The sequence below is a fragment of the Centrocercus urophasianus genome, unplaced genomic scaffold (assembly GCF_019232065.1).
Source record: "Centrocercus urophasianus isolate 14NV4802_14NV808 unplaced genomic scaffold, USGS_Curo_1.0 seq_11, whole genome shotgun sequence".
Lineage (NCBI taxonomy): Eukaryota > Metazoa > Chordata > Aves > Galliformes > Phasianidae > Centrocercus > Centrocercus urophasianus.
Genome location: NW_024884253.1, coordinates 40,896,624 through 40,910,999, shown reverse-complemented (window position 1 = coordinate 40,910,999; position 14,376 = coordinate 40,896,624). Strand labels below are relative to the sequence as shown.

The 14,376-nt window shown below is 36.1% G+C and overlaps 1 protein-coding gene across 1 annotated transcript in view; it reads right to left on the bottom strand.

The window, feature by feature from the left end:
* The window catches only part of CCDC178 (coiled-coil domain containing 178), a 182,148-nt gene that overhangs the window by 2,957 nt on the left and 164,815 nt on the right, over window positions 1–14,376 (bottom strand). Inside the window, exon 20 of the mRNA XM_042839033.1 lies at window positions 13,742–13,876. Coding sequence (XP_042694967.1) covers window positions 13,742–13,876 — 135 coding nt within the window. The remainder of the gene's footprint in view (window positions 1–13,741; window positions 13,877–14,376) is intronic.

Below are 14,376 nucleotides of genomic sequence, written 5' to 3'. Positions count from 1 at the left end.
TATTTTAAATATACAGTGACATAATATACGGTCACTCATCTTCAATTTGCTCCATTAGGCAGACAGTATCGTGCTAGTAGCTTGCAAATTGTTAGAAATAAAGACTAAAAATACAAGTCAAACTTAATGCTTGGTTTTCACATAGTCGTAAATTAGGTGTAACTGTAATGAAATTAATGGATTTAAAACACAGAAAACTATCAAATTCAGGCCCTGAATTCTTAATAGCCCTTACTAGTTTTTCATTTGTCAACTGTTCTACCTAACATATTAGAGAACAGCAAGGAGGTATGACATTGTTTCAGAAATACAGCAAAACTTTAAACTTGGGTAGCTTGATTCTTTTACTAATGACCCCTTTTTAATAACAATTCATCTTCTGTTTTCCCTGAAGCACACGTGGGAGCTCAAGAAAGGAAGGTTCTTCATTAATCTACAAACAGCTACAAGATCCACAAACAACTTTGCAAATACACCCATAGTCACTGAAAAGAGATGTTAAAACATTTCCATAAAACTGAGCACCTAGGAAGACATTTTGTTCTACTCAAGGTCAAGAAATATGGCAGAGAAGGGGAAAATCAAGGAATGGCTTGCTCAGCTTTTCTCTATCATGTCCCCAGGACAGTTGTGTCCAAGCCAATTGTCTCCATTATGCAGGAAGGACAAAAAGCTGCAAGTGTTGCTTCAGAAGGAATCCAAACACACCCCAGGACTTCTCTCACCCACACAGAAAGTTAATTGGGCAACAAAATCATCCATCACTACTTCGCTCCAGCAAAAGATTATTTTAGGTTATTTTCAAAAGGAAAAAATCTTCAGTATTCCCTAATAGCAAACTGCTACTTCAGGACACAAGTCTATCTAATTGTTTTAAATTATTCCAAATAAAATTGGAGCCTAAGCGGGCCACACTTCTGAGTATTGATCACAGTAAAGCAGAAATCATACTGGAGAAACTGAAGTGGCCAACTTCTCAATCTGAATGGCTACTGGGCACCATCGCATCTGTCAGGGTGATGCTGATGCTGTCTGACTACTACAGATTGAGGTCCAGAATTATATACTTTCTGAGTGACAATAAAGCAATGAAAAATTCTGGTGGCTTCTATACAGGAAAAAAACTAGTATCTTTGATGATTAATAGAAGAAAGGCAGCCGCTGGCTTTCTATCCTTAGAAAAAGAGAATGCAAAGGGAAGCTGCAAGTTAATTCAGAAGACTACATCACCACATTTTAGCTCTGTTATCTCAAATGCTAATCCTACCTATCTAGTCATATCATATTCTTCATCATCTCCTCTAAATTTTCCCTATCTTTTAGATTCTGCCTGTTAAGATGAAAGGAGTAGGAATTAAAAAGAATGAGAAATAAATGGAAAAGAAAGATAATAATGTAACACCAGCAGTGGGTAGACTCATCATCTGTATAGGTCAAAGGAGTCAGTACTGAATGTGGAGAATTATTATTATCTTGAATTAAATAAGATATAAAGATTTAAAAATGATCAGAATATAGGTGGAAGCCTTTGCTTCCATTATGTATAAACATTTTAAATGGAATGATAATTAGATTATCAGTGAATATGCCACTGAAACTAAGAACATGCAATGCTCAATACTGTCCTACATATTTATCAAAGATACAAGAAATGGTGCTACCAAGAATGGTGTTCAAAAGCTTGTCTTTTTGCCAGTACAACAAAAGACTGTGTCTTTCACTGTAATGCCTTTCTTATCTTCCTAGGATAAAATTATAACAAAACACTTAGTTTTAAAACAAAAATATAATTTTAAAGGCAAGGCAACGTAGTGAGAGGACATATATTATCCTGAGGAAAATAGTTATATATCCAAGGATGGCAGTGTATGCTTCATCATTGATTTAAATGGGACTAAATTCAAGTGTGTATTCTATTTTGCATGGTTTTCTAGTCCCTAAAGGTTAATTGAAGCATAGCATTAAATTTTTTTTCTTGTTTGGTGCACTCTTTCATTTTCTTATTTTAGAAATTATACTAAAACTAAAACTGGTAGCTTTAAAAATCTGTGCCAAATAAAAAGTGGGATTTTCTGGGGTTATTATAGATAATTTAAATGCTCCACTAAAATTCCGCGATAGCAGTGTGACAAGCTGGCACACTAAAGCAACTCAGTGAAAAAGCTGTGACCCATCACAGTTTTAGAGGAGACTTAAACATAAGAAATAAACTGCTCTTTCTGAGTCTTCTACTCAACTTTTTGCCCCAGAGCCAGGAGAGAGAGCCAAAACCAATGCTGAGTCAATTGTTGATACAGACTGCATGCACCTGCAGCAGCACAGTGCATACAGCAGTGCTGCATATCTCAGGGATGAGGAATACAGCTCTAACTGGTTTAAAAGAAAACTGCTTTTGTTATTATTTTCTCCAAAATTTTTCTTGAGAACTGAGCAGTTCTTTAAGGCGTAATCCTTCACACCCACCCCCGCTACAAAAAGAAAAGGTTTTTTTTGTTGCTTTTAAATTCCTTGTACAGACCTACCCTGTCCCCTGAACCAGGTAACACAGTGTCTTCATCTCACAGACTTCTGCTATGCTATCACAGCACTCAGGCTCAGAGAAAATATCTCACTCCTTTTTGAAAAATACTTATGAGAACGGTTGGAAATAGAAACAGAAACATGATCCTTTACTTCTTAGCCTGAAGTACCACAGGAGTGTATTACAGCACAGGGAGGGTACTGTTCCATGCTTGGAACACTGTTTAAAAGAAGGAGCAGTCCTTGCCTCTAGGCATCACCACTGCAAAGAAAAGAATAAGAGGAACGGATAGTAATGTCATGGCTTGCAACTAAGTGTACTGCAACACCTTTGTTCACTTTCTGCTAATGGGTCCTTTTTTGCTAATGCTTAACTCGGTCCTTCTGTACCACCAGCAGCATCTCTCTGATGTCAGATGATATTCCTGTGTTGTTTGTCAAGAAACAGATGCTCACTGATCTGTTCTCAGAAAGAATACAGTTTCTCAATATGTCTCAGAATCATAGAATCACGGAATCCTCAGAGTTTGAAAGCACCTTTAAAGGTTGTCTAGTCCAACTTGCCTGCAATGAACAGGGACATCAGCAGTTACATTAGATTGCTCAGAGCCTGGTCCAACCTGGCCTTGAAAGTCTCCAGGGACAAGATATCCACCACATCTCTAGGCAACCTTTTCCAGTGCCTCACCAGAACAGATTGCCCAGAGATGTGGATGCTCCATCTTCCCAGATAGATCATGTCAAAAGACATAATCTGAGAGATTTTAGTCTGCACATGCTTCAGGTATGTATATATGCTAGCAAAAACCAACGAACCAACCAAAAAACAATACAAAAGTTTAGAAAACAAAACCAGTATTCAGGTAAAAAAAAGGTGTCTAGGAAAAAGGCTGCAGTTTCTGCGGTTTACATTGTATTTGAAACTGGAATGTTTTTAAATGATGTCTATAGAGAAGATAAGGAGTGGTTTTGAAGATGCTGTTCGTGGTAAAATAATGTAAAATATTTAAATATATCAGATACAACTTTGGGAAATTATAGTGCATGTTTCATGAAGTTTATTGTAGGGATTTTTCTGTAGGAAATGCTTGATTGAGTCAATCAAAATATAGGATAACTATTACATATTTTATAATTTCTGTACATGACAGTCAGGATTACATTCTGGTAGGTCATTTGATTCTCTGCAGGTGGCTCTGTTGGTTTCTGGAATAGTATACTGTGAATTACATGTTACACAAATGAAAGGCAGTAATAATTCTGGATAACATTGTATTTGATTCTACAAACATCTTTAGGCCTAATGCAAAGATTCCTTTGAATCATTTATCCAGCTAAGTGTCTGTGGTCCCAAACTCCTAATTTAAAAATGTTGATAAATGAAGTATCTCTTTAGCTAATAAATGAAGTATCTCTTTAGTTATCCTTTGTCAGCAACATTCATTTTAATGGAAAGTGAGTTTACAGGGTTACATGATTGAACTACTGAGCCAAGTCAGTGTTGGCAAATGATGGGCTAAATTATTGATGTTACACACTAATGAATTCTGATGAGAAATAAAATACAGACATTACATTTCAAGTGGTTCATAATTATTTTTGTACTTTAAAAGCAATTTTATTCTTTTTCCAAATCATACTGTTTCTGTAAAACAAAAACATAGTTAGTGATTATAACTAAAATTATTGAGTTTGAGGCAAAAAATGCTCCTGTAAGTTTTTCTTAAACAAGTATAGTGCTATTCACACTAGGGCTCTGATTTCTTGTTATACTTCTGGGAGAGGATAATTAAATTAAATGTCTAAATATTTAAACCACTGTCCTTAAATAAAATAATCTACTTTGCAATGATGGTTAAGAGTTCAGCAGACGAGTTTATAATCTATGATATATCAGCGTGTTTACTAGAGATGTTCTGACCTACCATAATTAATTCAGGTAATGACAAAAACAGAGGAGCTGCCAAAAAGGAGCTTTCAACATGTAAACAGTTCATCATTAAATCTGTGTTTTGATATATGTTTAAAATGAGTAGAAGGAGGTTACTCAACATCAGATAGCCCAAAGTGATGTTGCAAGGTTGAATCATTAATTTAAAATGTCATTTCTCTGTCATTTCTTTACTCACTGTACTGGATAAAGAAATTTATTTTCTTGGGTATTACTTATAAAACCAGAGCTAAGCATTTGCTCATTTGGCAACATTATAACTTCATAAATTCTATCCTTAATCTTGTCTTCCTGAAAATAGACTTTATTTGACTTTTCTTAATTATACACTGAAGGCTTCTGTCAATTGCTGGAAAAGAAAATCTACAAAGTCTCACTTTTCTTTTAGACACATAATAACTGAATAATCATCTCACTTGTTGGCTCATCGCTGCATTCTCCTGTTGTTCAAAATTACCATTGCTTTTCAATAGATTAGTACCATAGAGAGCCTGCTGGTTTTGCTTACAAAAAGAATCTTGTGATCCAAATTACTCTTGAGAGGTTTGTCTGTTTGGACCAAAATCTCAAAAGAGAGGTTTATGCGCTACAGAGTCATCATAATACTCCTCAATATTAATTATAATTTGCATTAAACTTGAATCTAGCATCCAAATGCATATGGTTATACTAGCAAAAGTGCCTCAGAAACACATCATTTTATTTAAATAGTAGAGTTTGAACACCTCTTTCCTCCTTTCTTCCTGTATATATATCAGTTGAGCTGGTGGAAACACATACTACATTGACAGAGTCACAGAATCATTAAAGTTGGAAGAGACCACCAAGATTATCTAGTCCAACTGTCAACCTCTCCCCATCACGCTCACTATCCTATGTACCTAATAGCACATCTCCACATTTCTAGAACACCTCCAGTGACGATGACTCCACCATCTCACTGGACAGCCTGTTCCAATGTCCCACCACCCCATCTGAGAATAAATTTTTTCCAGTATTCAACCTGAACCTCCCCTGGCAGGAGCACAATGTCAAACCATTGCCTCTCATCCTATTGCTGTTACCTGGGAGAATAGACTCACCTCCCCCTCAGTAAAAACTCCTTCTATGAAGTTGTAGAGATCAATAAAGTCTTCCCTGAGCCTCCTCTTCTCCAGACTGCACAATCCCAGCTCCCTCAGTTGCTCCCCATCAGTCTTGTGCTCCAGACCCCTCACAGCTTCGTTGCCCTTCTCTGGACAGACTCCAGGGCCTCACTGTCTTATTTATAGTGAGGGGCCAAAAACTGAATACAATGAGGTGAGCCTCACCAGACCTGAGTACAGGGGAATGATTACCTCCCTCTCACCCCTCCCAAGTCCTGGTAAGTAGCTGCACTATTTCTGACAAAAGTCAGGATGTCTTTGAATTTTACCACCTGGGCACACTACTGACTCATATTCAGCTGGCTTTTGTCTAATACCCCAAGATCCTCTCGCCCTGCACAGCTTCTCAGCCATTCTACCCCAAGCCTGTAGAGATGCATGGGGTTGTGACTGAAATGCAGGATCCAGCACTGGGTTTCATTAATGCTCATACAATTGGCCTCAGCCCATTGATCCAACCTACATTCAAACAATGTTTTCTCTTATTAAGACAGTACTGCATAAGAAAACAATGTCTTTCCTGCTGTTCAGCACTATTGCTCCAAATCAAGAAATAACATGAATTACGGGGAAAAAAAAGAGAGTAAAAAAGACAGTATTGATGAGAAATGGCTAGCCTCTGGAAAAACAAACAAACAAACAAACAAACAAAAACCAACCCACAAACAACTTTCTACAAAACTGTAATAAAGTGCTTTAAGGAGATTTTGGTTATGTATTATGTGCTTTTCCTCAGATACTAATACTAAAGAAAGACAGCATAGCTTAGCAAAAAGAATCCGATTTCTGTATATTTTACTAGTAAGGAAGAAAAAAACTTAATTATTGCTGTATTTTTAGTTACTGCTGCTTGAACAATATCAACTATCTTTGTGTAATAAGAAAGACTCCCCTGAACTGTAGGAGCATGCCATACTATGGAAAGTTGCCGAGAACTTTTTTATAGCATTCATTTTACTTCTTTATATAGGATACATTAAAATGCATTTATTTATAAATGTACATATTTTGAATGAGTAAATATTGCAATTTATTTGCACTGGAATAGGACTGAGTAGTTCTTCTGAGTCTCTTCCAACTCAGGAATTCTGATTCCTTTTATTTATTTAGCACAGCTAGTCATCTCACTAGTATTAAAAAGTTAGATATTAAAAGTTAGTTACCTGAAGAACACTTTAAATCCTGTAAGCTTGTGTTTCAATAGTAAATAAATAATAATGATAATAATAATAATAATAATAATAATAAAAAGGTTCTATATACATTTCCATTTGTCATCATGTTTTAAATTATTATGGCATTTCTGTGTTTGAAAGCTAGAAATTAGAAGAAAATGGACAATTATTATCTGGTAATATATATAGATATATGAGATATATCTATCTATGAGGATAGATTTCAGAAAGTGGTGGTGAACACTGAAGAAATGTAATACAATTCAATAAAATAAATTTTGAAAATAAATCTAGATTAGATGTCATCATTGTTCCATTTTGTTAGATCATTAATTTTAGTACTCAAAATACTGCAATGTATTTCTGCACAAAAATAAAAATGAAATTAAAAATTAAAAATGTACACCTGCAAGTAAACTCAACAATTCACCACGACAATAATTCTGAACTGTGCTAAGATTAACATTAAAAATATGAGACCAATTTGTCGGTTGGCAGAGATCACCTCCTAATCTCCATTACTAACGGGAAAGCAGCAGAACTATCTTTCAGATGATGATTTTGGTTTCGTAAACATAAATGTTCAGTTGGTCTTTTTCTTTCTGCTATACACTACAGCTTTTTAGGTGCCAGTCACATTTATAAGTGATTTCTTACATATTCCTCTTACTTCATTTAGTCAAACTTTCAAGCGAAGCCATAGAAGAGGCGGCTAGTTGAGGCCTCTCTAGGTATGCCTTGCATGCCAGGAAATGCTTGAGGTTCTGACAGTCTTTAGTCACAGTGCTTTGAAAAACAGAGATTTTATGTGGATCAAAAAAGCTGTGTAAGTGGCAGAAAAACCTAAATGCAACAGTTGTGTGAAAAAATACATGCAGTTCAAAAGTGAAAAGGAAGTGATGCCAGAGTAGACGTTAGAATTTGGCTATGTCATAAACAAAATTATAGATTATAAAAATGACACAAGGACATCAAACTGAGTCTAACTGTATCTTGGAGATTACTTTTCACTGTTTCACTAGAAGAGTCCCTCTCATCATCATACAACAGAACAGATGTTTATAAACACTTTTGTTCTGTCTGTTCCATGGCAATTTTTTTTGCCACTACACCTACACAATAAGTTAATTCAAAAATCTTGATGGTTGCTTCCAAAATCCGGTGAGAGTCATGAAATGAATCTACAAAAATCTACAGAAAAAATTACTTTAAAGATTGAAATAAAACTTGAGATCATATTTTGAAGAATGTCAGGTGCTGCAATTCAAAATTCATTTGAGAGGACAGACATATATTTTTAGAAAATATTGGATGATGATTTCCATGTTTATTGAGAAAACTACCGGACAGGTAACAAATTTTTCCACTCAAAAATCAACTTCATGAGTAGAAGTAAAAATAGGTATCTTGCTGGTCTCAATTTCTCCTTTAACTGTGCAAAAGAAATATTTTATAAATGAATAATAAAACAAGCACAACTTATTTTCAAAATTGTAAATATTTACTACGGTAAGTTTGAGTCAACAGAAAAGGTTAGAACTAATTAAAAGGTATGTAGCCATGTCCCCTTAAGAAAAGTTATCTGTCATCTAACCCCATATGTCTCCAAGATAAGGCAGAAACAGCAAGACTGCTAAAGTGAAATCAGCAGGCAAAAAAGAGACAACTGAGCGTAATCAGTGTAAATGGTGATAACTCAACCAATAACAGAGAAAAATAAAAGAGAAGACATAGATTTTGAAGAGCATCAGCCCTGGGGGACACCATAACACACCTGTGTTAATAACTTAGAGAAAAAATATGTACTTAAATTGACTACCATCTAACAGATAAGAAGCAAGTTAAGAATGATTGGTTTTAAGGAAGAAAAAGGACAAACCCTGCTTGAAATACACAACACTGTAGTTGGTCCTGACCCTAGTGCAACTGCTCTGATGCTCTCCTGAAAGGATGTTGAACAGGGAGCCATGAAAACCACAGGAATTTTACTGATTTAGGGAAACATTTCCTCATGTAAAACATACTATCCACAGAGATGTACTTGATAGATTCAGCAAAGTCCCAAAGCCTTAGGAAAAAAATGGTCCATTCTATGGAAATTTCTACAACAATTGTCCACATAAAGGCAATCCAAAATGGACAAAAAATTATTTTCTATTGCAAACTAGTGTTGTTCAATAGAGTGGAAATATTACAAAAACAATAACAGCTTATAAGTTAGCCAAAAGGTTTTTAAACATTTCAGGTTAATCAAGGAACTTGAGTAAAACCACAGAAAACACTTAAATAATGAAAGCATTGTGGAATCAAAATGACAGTCTGTGAACTGACCATTTCTGTTGAGGATTATGTAGGAATTTCCACTTAATCAGATTGGATAAAGCCACTTCCCTCAAAAAAAAAAATTAAACTTTGCACTGGTGTGAATGGCTGAGTAAGGTGTAGATCTACGTAAAATTAAACCAATCATCTCGTATTGGTTAAAAATGTACCTTTGTGGTGCCACCACCAGGAAAAATTATTTAAATGTTTTAAAGCAGCAATCTTTTCTGTTAGCGCTTTGGCCCCCCAAATAATTTTGACAGAAATGCAGTCAAGATAAATCACCTAAAGGGATGAAGTAAATTGAAGACTGTCAGGACTAAAGTACAGTCACAATCCTAAATAAAGCTACATCTGCCATCGTACATCATTTTTGCAATTAGATAGCTAATTGAACTTACTCAAGAGCCAAGTTATTGAAACTCGGAAATGTTATTCGTAAAGACAAAGTCACTGAATGAATACCGTGCCTGTACCCCTCTGGGAGAAAAGGTTTTATTTCTTAACTCTCAGTTTTATTAAACCAAAGAAATTATTTTTATTATTTACTGCCTGATTAGGAATATATTTAGCAATTGCAGGAAGATTTTTGAAGACTGATGCCCTCCAGCAAACTACTGAGTGTGCAAACCACTGACTGCAATGGTGAAATTTTTCACACGTTGCTCTGTCACATTTCTTCAAACACCAACCACAAAAAATCTCCACACAGCTTTTATTTAAAGACAAACTGTCACTGCTTTCAGCAATAGTCTTTGCTCCTGTCATTTTATACAAGTTGTCCTTCAGCTATTAACTCCTGCAATGGAGCTTATACAACTTTCTTTGATGGCCATGATAGAAACAAAGTCTCTTTTCAAAGCCATCAGGCATGTATGTAAACGACCTAGAATGAAGTTGCAATCAGAGAGTAGAATAGGAATTCTGAAATCTTGAAATGGGTTGGAAAAAGGTAGAGCATAAGACGAAATAGTCTTGTCTAAGAAATAGTCCTGCATTTTGTTCTACAAAAAATAAAATAGATGAAGAGCCAAAACTGAAAGTATAAATCATTCCAGCCATTGATCTCTGCTCTAGAAATTAAATTAATTATTAAATTATTTGCTCCTTGCTATTTCTTTGGAATAATCTTTTATTACTTTTTTAACAGTACAATTTAAATGCTAGGTTGTTGGGTTTTTTTTCACCAAAAATATACCCTCTAAGCATAAGGACACTAAGTAAACGGTTGACCATTCCTATATCCAAGGTAAATATTTAATGGTGAAAAAGAAAAATTGCCACAAGAATCATGTTAAAAACCTGGGAATACACATTTACATAATTGAATGATTTAAATAAGAAAAGCTTATTAAAAATTTAAATAGCATTTGGTTTTAAAAAATAATCTATTAATGCCACTATGTAGAATCTAAACTACAGACTCTTAGGAAAAAAAAAGTACAGAAGCTAATTTTTACTAGAAATTGACTCCCCTCACTCTGCCATTACGGTGCACACGGTTGATGCTTTGGGTAGTAAGTCCTGTCTCCTGTTACACAATCACAGTGAAAGCTCAGTGAGCATATGTTCAGCCATGCCATTTTCTACTACATACTGAATAATGTTTTCTGGTTTTCTTTTAGATCAGAAATCTGAAAGGAGATGCTTCCAGATTCTGATCTATTCTGATTATGATTTCTGATCAAAGGAATGCTGCTGGTGGGGCCAGGCAGACCAGCAACATATAAAGCCCATGCTAAAGCAGGACAGAAAGCCAAGCAGGTGAGGAGAGATTCTTCAACTCTTTCACTCTACATATAATAGCAGTAAAGCAGAAAACATGGCTCCAGGGGACATGATGTTTGAATTGCTTCAGGTCTGAGCAATCCTGGTCAGTCTAGTACAGCTACTGAAATGAAGTTTCCTAAGCAGAATTCCTTTGTTGAAGTAGCCATCATGCTCTGTACTGAAACACTTATCCCTCCAAATTTCATGTGTGCTTCACTAACAGAGTCAATGACTAATGACTAGAGGCAAACCTCTAGTACTGATACATACAATTATGGAATGCCTTGGGTTGGAAGGGACCTCAAGGATCATGGAGCTCCAACCCCCCTGCCACAATTTGAATTTTCCCAGAACTCTGCTGCTCCATGTAACTGTGAAGTGCTGCCAGTTAAAAAGTACCTGCTGGAAAGGTAAAACAAACAAACAAACAAACAAAAAAACCTTCATTATCTACTTTTAAGTCTCTCTTTGGATCTCACCCTGATCATGGCTTCTGTTAAATATCAGAAAACACTTAGGCAGCCAATGTACTGTATCTACTGCCTCTTCTAATTCACTCTTCCTTTGTGATTCACCTTCTCCTGTTTGCTCTAGTCAATGCAGTTGCTGTAACACAAGCACCATGAGCTGAAATCACCTGTGTGCCACATGCTGTTCAGCACAGCAGGTCCTCAGCCTCACGCTAACTGAGACGGACACAAGAAACAGCAGAAAGCAAAGTGCATGTCTTGCTGAGAGGAAGGGGAGAGGAATAGCTGTCACACTTCTAGAAGTGCCTGCTACTGTGCCAAGTGTCATCAGGGTAAGAACTTAATTAGCAGAGGGTAGATTGATCTGAGATTAACACAAATACAACAAAGACACTGGTCCACATGTAAATAAATCCACTAAAATATAAAAATGTTATGCTGCTGAGGGAAAATACACTTCTATATACATTAGTAATTGCTCATAGTTGAACTAGTTTACATTTTAATTTTGTATCTTTTCCTTGTTCATTATTTTCAAGTTATTTTCAAGCAAACTGCATGAAAACATAACATGAATATTAGAATAGCACAACTCTTGTCAGAGAAGGAAGCCATGGATAATGAAAGAGGGCAGAGAGCAGAATGCTTTCTAGGTTCTCAGCAAAAGGATGTCTCTGGTAATGCTGAGCTATTCGCCTCTGAACACCCCCAAATGTTGCAGGTGTTCACATCTAAAAGCTTACCAGAGGCTTCTGGTACCTCTGGTACCTCTGTCGTTGGCTGGGTTATTCAGGAAGAGAAGATTAACAGACACAGCTTCCCAGCATGAATGACATACATGGAAAAAATTATGCCAAGGTGAAGGATTTCTGTAAAACTCATTAAGTAAAATACGGAGTAGTTGTTGACATAATGTTCAATGACGTGAGGTTCATAGTACACCTATTAAAATACTGTGTAACATTAGACTAATGCAAAGATTCATGTGTGAGGACACCAGCTGCCACCTGTGGGTTCCACATCTTTCTTATTGTTATTCACGAGCTATAGCCTGCACACCGATCACACTTTTTCTTCACTCACTACTGGAGTGCTGAACACAGGAGAGAACAGGATTCATCACACAGCAAACATCAAAAAGGAGCTTTTCCAGTTTTTCAAATTCTAAATGAGGAATCTGAATGAAAAAAAATGTAATTTTTCACTCACCTGTCTCCACTGGCCTGCAAATGCAAATGCATTCAATTATGAGAGTATTACAAGTACAAAATGTGATTGTACTTTTATTGTAATTTTTTTAAATTGAATTTCTGATTTTAACATGACTGTGATTCATCAGTACCATATGTATCTCAATTTGGAATTTTATAATAAAATCCTCTCTGTCCCTTAGTGAGATTCTGGAAATTGTTAGTGATGCCGGTGCAGTTTATTGGAGTGCTACAACTTATTCAAGTTTGGTTTACTTTAGTGCATCAGATATTGACAGGGAAATGCAATTATATATTATTCAAATGTAATGATATTGTTTGCACAATCATACAGCAAAGCTGTAAAAATGGCAAAGAGAAGTTTATAGGAACATGGCACACTAAAGCTGCATCAGCAACACAACTTCTTTTGTGGGAAATAAGTCTGAATTTTTTTTTTCAGTTTAGTCTTTTAAAAACCCTTCAGAAACGCCATCTGGTTATGGCCATTAACTATGGGAAGAGATTGAAAGGAGTGGCTTTACAGAAATATGACTAAGATACCATTGCACAAGACAAAAAGAACAAGAACATTCAAACCATATCTTACAGAGTAGTTTTTTTCTTAGTAAATACATATACAGGGGGAACAAGCCATAAAATGAAAAATAATACAGGGCTGGAAACCATTTAAAAATCTTATAACTCCCACAATGTTATCATTTTTTATTTTATTTTTTTATTTCTAATATATAAGGGAAGGTGTAGTACTTCTGAAATACAGCCCAATGCTAAAGAAATTAGATGTGAATACAGTGAAAATGACGGTATTGTTTACCATGGGAATACTATTTGCAGACAACAGGAGGGAATAGCATTTCTAAAACAACGGAGAAGCAATTCTGAGGCTGCTCTGTGTTTCAAATGTTTATATCCTATGTATTTATACTAATCTTTTCTAAGGTTGGTGAGAAATAAATCTCATCTTCCTTTTTTTTTTTTTTTTTCTTCCCCAAACTACGCATGGTATATGTGCTAACTTACTGAATTCATCCTTCATGCAATTCCAGTTTATTAAAGAGGTTAAAAATTTATAAAACTCTGATGGGATATGGTTTTAATGCTTCATCACACTACCCATCATTTGCTTTTCAATCTAGATCAGAATGATCTTTCCTACTTCCCTGCAATCACCTACCTGCACAGCTAATATTTTCTGAGCGTTCTCCTGAGAGGCCGCCTGGATCCTCGCCAGCCCAGCCTGGCCATGGAGCCCGCGCAGCCTCAGGTACGCCGCCAGCGCCCGGCGCATCCTGCTCTGCAGCACCCACAGCTGGAACCGGGCGGCGGGGGTGGAGGGGGGAGAGAGAAAAGGGAAGAAAAAAAAAAAAAAAAAGCCCAAGTCAGAGTAGGAGAGGAAATTAATGGCGGTGTTCAAGAAGAATGATGGAGGGAAATATAGAAAGCAGTCAATAGCCCATTCTGCACTGTACGGACCTGACAGGAATTTCACAGTCTCTTGACTTTCCAGCCCACTCATGTGCATTCATCAGAAACCAGTCACATCTGGCTGCCAGGATGGGGGGTTAATTTTCTCTAAATGCCTCAGCAGTTTTGTTCTAGCTGAAGCAAACTCTGTGACTGCAAAGCTGATGAGTAAAATATTTCTACTTCACCCAGTTTAACTCAAAACCGATAGCCTTGGGACATATTGAACCTTTCTTAAAAAAAAAAATAATCTTTTGAAGCTTTCTGAATGGCACATCAGGTCAGCACAAAGTTTAAAATGCACGTTTAAGACTTTGATGGACACAAGGGCTTTTTTTTTTCCTT